The 9,102-nt window shown below is 36.8% G+C and overlaps 1 protein-coding gene across 1 annotated transcript; it reads left to right on the forward strand.

Annotated features, from left to right (window-relative positions):
* Positions 1–6,945: 6,945 nt before the first annotated feature.
* Positions 6,946–8,011, forward strand: ATPsynO (ATP synthase subunit O, mitochondrial). The gene is made up of 3 exons (XM_067792374.1): positions 6,946–7,068; positions 7,227–7,664; positions 7,735–8,011. The coding sequence occupies exons 1-3, from the start codon at positions 7,039–7,041 to the stop codon at positions 7,888–7,890; spliced, it is 624 nt and encodes a 207-aa protein (XP_067648475.1). The 5' UTR covers positions 6,946–7,038; the 3' UTR covers positions 7,891–8,011.
* Positions 8,012–9,102: the final 1,091 nt, after the last annotated feature.

A 9,102-nucleotide genomic window follows, 5' to 3' on the forward strand; every position in this document is an offset into this window, starting at 1 on the left:
CTATCAAATAAAAAGCTATCAATCAACATTTCCATAGAGTAACCATAGCGTTCGGAAGTGAATATGTCATCGGATAATGATTTTTTTTACTTGCAACTACAGCAATGTTATTAACTGCCTCATTCTGTTTGACGACACCGTCTGCAAAACGATCATCGTTCTTGTGTTCGTATTATGAATTGCAATACGATAACAGCTCACTGTTACGTAACGAAAGTGCTCCATTGTTATTCGGTATCACGAAAAGGTGCTACCAACACGAAAACAAAGTGTCAAAAACAAACAACAGGTATTATCCCATCGTTTTGGTTGAAAATGAGCGGCACAAACAAAAAAAGTTAGTATTATTAATTAATTAGTTATTATTGTATAAAAAAACTTGTATTTTATATTAGAAGATTCATGAGCTGGAAGCAAATATGGATCTATCCAGAGGAGCAGCGGTATATGGCGCAAATAATAGAGCAGTAGCTTGATACATTTTTGTTATATTTATATCACTATACTTATTTCACTAACAACTTTATTTTTATTTCACTTATTTTCTAAACTTTATGGACGTGCGCAAAAACAAAACATATGTGCCCGGAGATGCAAGTTTGACACTTGATACCGTGTAGTTGACGAACGACGTAAAGCTACACGATAAACGGCAACGTAAAGCTTGAAACACAATACCCTGACGCCGCGAAATAAACGCGACGAACATCGCCTTGTCAAAAATAGAATCCCCATAATTACATGAAGGTGAACAAAATGAACGCCAAGAGCGAAATTTACGCGACGTCAAATGCGACGATAGATTTATTTCTATCGTCGCCGCCGGGCGATGACGACAAACATCCCATGGGTTGCGCTGTTCAATTTTTAAGTATAAAAAAAGAAAACATATAACCCAAAAACAAATTTTTTTTCTTTACATATAATTTTTAATTTAATTTCTTAACATTTCTGTTTTGTTTTGTTAATTTCTTAACATTTTGGGCGTGTTTTAGCAATCAAGTGCTAAAGCAGAGAATTAAAAAAGTTTTAATTGTTTTCATCTTTAATTCTAAATAATGGTCACTCTGGAAAAAGTGCGTCAATTTCGCCCGGCATTGTGTTTTAAGTAGACGAAATGTCTGGGCGTAATTTGAAAAATGTCATCGCCCGAAACGGCGTATATCGTCGTCGCATTGTGTTTCAAGCGTAATACTATTTTCACACAGACGGCTTATTGAATAATAAAGGCAATTTTCTACATTAAGGCGCTTATTCAGCTCAATCTTCCCTACAAAATTCGAATCTATTATTATTTCATTAGTAGCTAATCGAATGCCTAATGAAGTCAAAAGCACAATGCAACTCTGTTGGCAGCTTCCGTTTCCGCTTCTTAGTTTTTGGTGTGTTCAGTGCTTAAAAATGTCATTTGTCAAAGCAAATGTCATTGTCTGCATGGCGGAACGATACAAGGTGGACGCATCGAACAGCTGATTATAACTTTTTTTATTTGATTTGATACATCAACTACCGGTGCAGTACGATTTTGACATTTGTCCATCGAATTTACAAGTACATGGAATTTTTTTGTTTGTAGGTATGTCACCATGCTCCCACCTTGTATCGTTCCGCCATGATTGTCTGTCTCATCCTTCATACTAATCGAGCAGTTACTTCTGTGTGAAAGCAAAAAATTTACGATTTCATTAGCAGGTGAAATGAGATCATTAAGTTTCTGTGTGAAAGCAGTATAAGATTCAGAATACCATGAGCACACGATATCGTCCAAGCAGCTATCATTGTGAATGATGACAAAGTGTGATCCCTTATCTGTCAACTGCCTGACAGGCTGTTCAATATGGCTACTTTTCAGCTTTGACAGGCTGTTCAATATGGCGGCGCCTATCTTCAGCGGGTGATAGGAAGAGATACAGAATGAGACAGCGAATACGAATCAGGTGATCCAATCACTTTGGAATTTTGACGTTTATGCAGAAGAGATCACACTTTGTCATCATTCACAATGGCAGCTATCGTTCGTTGAGCGTCTAGTTCGCCAAACAGAATGAGGCTTTAAATAATAAAAAAAAATTAATAAAAATTTTATTATCGCAGGTTCGAATCTAGCTCAAGGCCTAAAAATAATTTTTTATCATTATTATTGTTATGATAAATTTTTCCTTATTTGAAAAATTTTTCAATTAGAATAGAAGAAAGAAAAAATTTAGACAACTGCCAAAGGAACTGCTAAATTCCTTCATCGGCAACGTTTAGGCGCCGCTGCTATAACCATTCAGCCATCACAGCGGTTTTTTGTTTGTCTTCATTAATCCTACTTCTATTCTGGTTCGTGCCAATTGATATTCACAACACTGCGACATCTGTTGCAGAATGGATGGGAAAATTGGACTTGTTTGGTGGCAATGCTGCCACAGTGTCATATTTTATTGAGACTTTTTCCCCGTGCTCTGGGATATATTAACAATTTTTGTTGTTATATCGGCCTACTGATTTGTAAGATCGCGGGTTCGAATCGAGCTCAAGGCCTAACAATAATTATTTTATCATTATGGTGGTCAACTGAACTTTCTCAACTGCGAGTTGAAAAAATGAACAGTTGGTACTCCTTTAAACGGAATGAAAACCTCATTCGCTACAAAAAGCATAATGCCAAGTTTCGCAAATCAGCAAAACAGGCAAAATGTTTATGCTTTCAACAATTCACCACATCCATAAACCCAAACACCCCAATTGACAAAATCTGGAAGCAAGTAAGTCTGCTAAACAACAAAAACATTTACACTCAAATCGTCACGATAAATAGTAGCAACCTGCTAACCGACTCAAAGGAAATCGCAAACCACTTCTGCTTTGAATGGACCGAATGCAGTTCGGATCGAAACTTCTCCCCCGAATTCAATTGTGCAAAAAATAGAGCCAAACATTTATTGCCAAGAGCACCATCAAACACACAAGCAAAAGCCCTCGAAACCCCTATCAACTTTTCAGAACTTACACATTCTTTAAAACAAGCAAAAGGAAGTACGCCAGCGGCTGACCGTATTACGTACCAAATGCTACGACACACCTCCAACTTTACCAAGAACAAACTGCTAAAACTTTACAATAACATATACAACAACGGGCACCTTCCTATTACTTGGAAAACGGCCATATTAGTCCCTATCCCCAAAGCCAACAAAGATCCAAAAACAAGGTCGAGTTACCGGCCAATATCATTGCTCCCGTGTATTGCAAAAACATTGGAGAAAATAATCGCCAAACGCCTATCCTGGTTCATAGAAACATGTAAACTAGTTGCTCCAAACCAAGTCGCTTTCAGACCCAATCGGGGCTGCACCGACGCTCTTCTACATATAGATTACTATACATCTAAAGCTCTGTCTTCACGTAATCATGTCTCTATACTCTCTCTAGATTTCGAAAAAGCCTTTGACAGGATTGGCCTTCACGTTATCTTAGAAACACTACACATGTGGGGCGTCGGCCCCAAGATGTTAGCTTACATAAAAACTTTTCTCCCCAACCGTCGCGTTATAATAAAAATTAACAACACCTTATCCGAATCCAGACAACTGCAGAACGGAATCCCACAGGGATCCCCTCTCTCAGTAATTCTCTTTCAAATTGCGTTCAACCGCCTTAGTACAACCATTTTTCAACATAAGTCATTAGATCACTGCATCTATGCGGACTACCTATACATCATGGCTAAAAGGAATTCGAACAACGACAACAACAGGTTATTCTCCTCAATAATAAGCGATATACATAATTGGTGCCAAGAAGCCGGCGCAAAAATCAACCTCCAAAAAACCTCAATACTACATATCTGCAGGAAACACGGATGTACTCCCCAAAACCTAACAATCAACAACACCCAAATCAACTATGTGAACAACTTAAAAATACTTGGCATAACATTCACAAAAAACTTCAAATGGAAAGTTCATATTTCAAACCTAAGGAAATCAATAACTACCAGAACCAACATAATCCGTTACCTATCGGGAAAAGGTTATGCACATACAAATACTCTAACATATCTCACAAGGACCCTCATCCTGAGCAAAATCGATTACGGATTATTTTTATACGGTAATGCACCGAAGTCCACGTTAAACATATTAAAACCTGTATACCACCACGGGATTAGGAAAAGCCTATACACATTTCCCACTACACCCATCGCTAACCTTCTAACAGAATCAGGACTACCGGGTCTCGAAGAACGGTATAATTCATCAATTTACAGACTTTTGCCAAAAACAATCTACAAACAAAACCCAATCATTGACGCTGATGTCACCAAAGCAATGGCCAATAAAAGGCATCCCAGGCTCCCTTATGCCATTCATCGCATTATTAGCAATCCGGCGCGAGACCTCTTGGACAGATCACAACTTAACCATCCGCAAAAAATACCTCCGTGGCTCTTCAGCCCAAAATCATGTTTAATGGACCTCGCCAAACTCCCGAAACACAGCACATCCGCCGAAGCCTACCGCCAAGCATTCAACGAGTTAATATCCACATATCGATACCAAAACTATCAAATACTGTACACGGATGCATCAAAACACGTATACAACTCGGCCTATGCTGTAGTCGATTCCCAAGGACGAACACTCAAGGACAACATCTCCAACGATATAATTTCAATATTCTCCGCAGAAGCAGCTGCTATACTCGAGGCTATACGTATAAACAAAGAAAAGCAGAAAAAACTTGTTATATGCACCGACAGCCTAGCAGTACTAAAAGCTATACAAAACCAATTCAATTCGGATTGGGGATTAGTAAATACAATTCTTGACCACATATACAAAAACAAATATATAGTACTTATATGGTGCCCAGGACATGTTGGCATAACAGGAAACGAATGCGCTGACAAAGCGGCAAAGCTAGCTTGCATCTCACCAACAATACTTAATTCTTTAACTGAGAAAATTGATTTACAGCGTTACATTCACCACCAGATAAAGACCGATCACTCACGAATAGCTTCCCTCAATCAACAAGCACACTACAAAAACATAAACCCCAACCTTATGCCACCAAGATATCCAGCTAACATTGAAAAGCAAATAACTTTTTGCCGCCTACGGCTCGGGCACACTAACTACACCCACTCACACCTATTAGACAAAAATAGAAACAACTCCTGCCAATTTTGTCAGGCTGCTACCACTCCTGTCATACATATTCTCGCGAAATGCACAGCCGTACTTAGCACCCGGCTTAGAATATTTGGGACCGAAAACCCTATGACATTATTGCAAAACCCAACAATGGAAAACATCAATAAAATCTACAAATACATAAAAGCAATTAGTATCAAAATATAACTATACCATATCACCACGTCACATATGTACTCGCAATTGATACGTACATACATATAATTTTTACATTTGACTAACCTAGCCGATAGCCTCAGCAGCTAGTGCTAAATAAGCTTTAAATTTATAATTTTATTATAAGTTTAATTGATCAAATAATAATAATAATAAAGCTCATAATTTAAAAGATCATGTATGCTGAACTACCGGTTTCGAAGAGTCCTTAAATGATTCCGGAAGGGTCCCAAAATGATATCAAAATAGTCCCGAAATTATCCCGACGGGATCCCGGACAAATCCCGAAAACTATCCAGAAATTATACCGAAGGGGCCCCAAAATCATCCCGAAATAGTCCCGGAAAAGTCCCGAAATTACCCAAACGGGATCCCGAAAATCATCCAGAAATTATACCGGAAGAGTGCCCAAATGATACCGAAATAAACCTGACGCGATCCCGAAAACCATCCATAAATGATCCCGGAATACTCCCGAAAAAGTCCCGAAATAATCCTCACGGAATCCCGGATGGATCCCAAAAACTATCCAGAAATGATGCCGGAAGGATCACCAAATGATCCCGAAATGACCCTGACGGCATCCCGAAAGTCATCCAGGAATGATACCGGAAGGATCCCCAAATGATCCCGCAATAGTCCCGAAATAAATCCGACATATTCACGTACTTAACAATGAATTCAATTAGCCAGTTTTGATATTTTTATATACAAATGGGTGTGCCTTTAATTCGATTTTAAAACTTTTTCCGTCGGCATGTACAAATACAAATATGAAGTTCGCTTACCAATTTGCAAAAATATTGCTCAGAGTATATACGAGCTATCGCACTTGAAAGTCCAAATATTCTTATTTGGAAAGTAGTTGGTGCCACGCCCATTGTCCAAAAAAATTATGTGGATCAACTAAATGCAATGTCAGTTTACGTGCCAAATTTAAATAACATGGCTTCTTTAGATACTCGAATATCGCATGTTCTGTGTGGAAATTTCTATATACAGAAAAGGGCGTGGCTACTGACCGATTACGACCATTTATTTTTTTTAGAAAGCTTTCCTATCATAGCAGAATGCGGTTTACCAATTTTCACACTAATAGTTGTATTGGAACGAAATTTATTGCATAAATCCACTGCAAGTTCACCATTTATACTACGAGATTTTCGATCTAGTTTGTTTATGATAAATTTCTAGTATTATTAACAGAAATTTTCAAAAGTCCAAAAGTTTTAAATTTTGGGAATCCAGGAGAATCGATTGGTACCAAATTTTTTTAATTCGGATCAGCCGTTTCTTTATTATCAAGCAGGACTTTTATTTCCGCCTTAAAATTAAAAGCCTTGATTTAACTTTTATTTCGGCACTTTTATTTTTAAAAGTCCGAGTTTAACTAGTTCTATCGGACTTAAAAAATAAAATTCCGAAAATAATTTTTATCTTGATCCAAATATATTTAAAGTCCAAAATTAATAGTTTTGCAAGGACTTATATTATAAAAGGAATAACAGTTTCAGGCCCTGGAATGGACGATGTCGATGTTTCTAGATTTTTTATACGATGTATCGTCTAGCAAAACATCGATATTAATGGGGAAAGCATCGATGTTTCGAAAACATCGATGTATCGTTTGCATCCCTATTTGTGAAGTTTGTGGAAAAGTTTCTTACAATAAACCAGAATGGCAGCCGCAAATAATCTTGCAGTTTTGGTAAGTTAAAATAGTGGAAGTCCAATTAGTTTGATTATATTGAGTATAATAAAATTTAGTATTCTGTAAATATATAATTCACGATCGGGGAAAATGTGTTCACCCAGCTGATATGACATTCATCAAGTTTGATTATGTAATTTTTTGTATTTATATAGAGCCGCTCTTTCTGCGTTGCAGCTAAAAGTATAAAACCACCTATTCAAGTATTTGGTCTCGAGGGTCGTTATGCCACTTCATTATATTCGGCTGCTTCCAAGATGCAGCAATTGGATCAGGTGGAAAAAGATTTGAATGCCCTCCAAGTGGCGTTAAAAAGCAGTGCTTCTTTACGCATGGCGGTTACCAATCCAATTATCAATAAGAAAGTTATGTCAACCACACTTATGGATACTGTCGGTAAATTGAAGATGGCACCAGCAACTGGCAACCTTTTAGGTTTATTGGCTGAAAACAGACGCTTGAAGAATCTTGATACAGTAATAACTGCCTTCAAGACAATTATGGCTGCGCATCGTGGTGAAGTCGTTTGTGAAGTTGTCTCTGCCAAACCATTAGACTCCTCACAGAACAAACAATTGGAATCAGCTCTTAAGGTAGTTTATTTAATAGAAAAATATATTCATATGTTTTTATATATTTTTATGGATGTTCTTTTTAATTCAGGCATTCCTGAAAGGTAATCAACAGTTGAAAATTACATCTCGCGTAGATCCTAGCCTTATTGGGGGTTTAATTGTTTCTATTGGCGACAAATATGTGGATATGAGCATCGCTACAAAAGTAAAATTGTATACTGATGTAATTACTTCGTCAGCTTAAGGTAAAAGTTAAAATGAGAGTAGAAAAAAATTCGAATTAAATAAACAAAAAACATTTAATACATGTTAATTCAATAAGAATTTTAAAATAAATTGATTCAACCAAAATGTAGTGTAGAAAATTAGTATTTATTTATTTATCCATGTAGACGGTTTCAGTCGAGTTTAAGAATGTTACAACGAAGCGCGCTTCGTTTTTTTCTCTTTGCCTTGCTCTATTTGCAAACACCAATGAAGGCCAAGTACTAGTCCTTCAAGCGCTTGTAGAGCACAGTGTTTAATATATCATATTACTAATACCAATATATAACACTTTTTAAGTAGGTGAGACTGGCGGCCCCAAGTTCGGTATCATAAGCAAGGATGGAGTCAGGGATCATCATAGACAGCCGGTTCAGGGGGTCATTTCAGTGAAACCCCATAAAATTTGTTTAATCCCATTCACAAATTGTCATCTTCGGAACAGCTCCTTGCAGGTGAACCGCTTGTCATTGTGTCATGTACAAAGAGTTTTTGTATCGTGTAGGATATTGTGGGAGTCCTCCACTTTATTTTACTGAAGCATGCCTGTCAATCAAAATAACATCTGCCTTCGAATTTAATCCATTCACATACTATGATCTTGTTAGAGCAGCCGGTGAATTATTATTAATTGAACTATGAATTCTGTTCATGGTCCCATTCTATTAATCTATATAATACTCCTAAAATTTGTTTATAAATTATTACAATAATTTTTTTAAAACAAAATACTTAATTTATTATGCTATCTGAAAATGTTTTCACAAAAAATAAAGATAGGTATCACGATTTATTTGCATAAAGTGCAACCTTTAGATATAAAGTAATGAAATTTTGTCAAAGAGTACGTAGGTATGTAAAATAACTAGTGGGCCGCAAACAAACACTGAGACCTGATAAATTAAAGGTAAGAAAATTATTTCCATTCAAGCACGCACGATGTCTAAAATTAAGGTCATATATACCCATAATCCAAGGAAGGGAATTAATGTATAAATCTTAAACAAGGGCTGATTTTGCTGCGGATTTTTGATAAAACACTAAAAAATGACTTAACAAATCTAGGGTCTAAGTCTATGAGGAAAGCCTAATTTATCCAAATCTTCCTCGGCTATGTTTATTGTGTACTGTATAGCTTCGGAATGTTTATAAAGCGTTAGAAATGCCCGCCGGTAATGTTCTACTACACTTT

The sequence above is a fragment of the Eurosta solidaginis genome, chromosome 1 (assembly GCF_040869045.1).
Source record: "Eurosta solidaginis isolate ZX-2024a chromosome 1, ASM4086904v1, whole genome shotgun sequence".
Classification (NCBI taxonomy): Eukaryota; Metazoa; Arthropoda; class Insecta; order Diptera; family Tephritidae; genus Eurosta; species Eurosta solidaginis.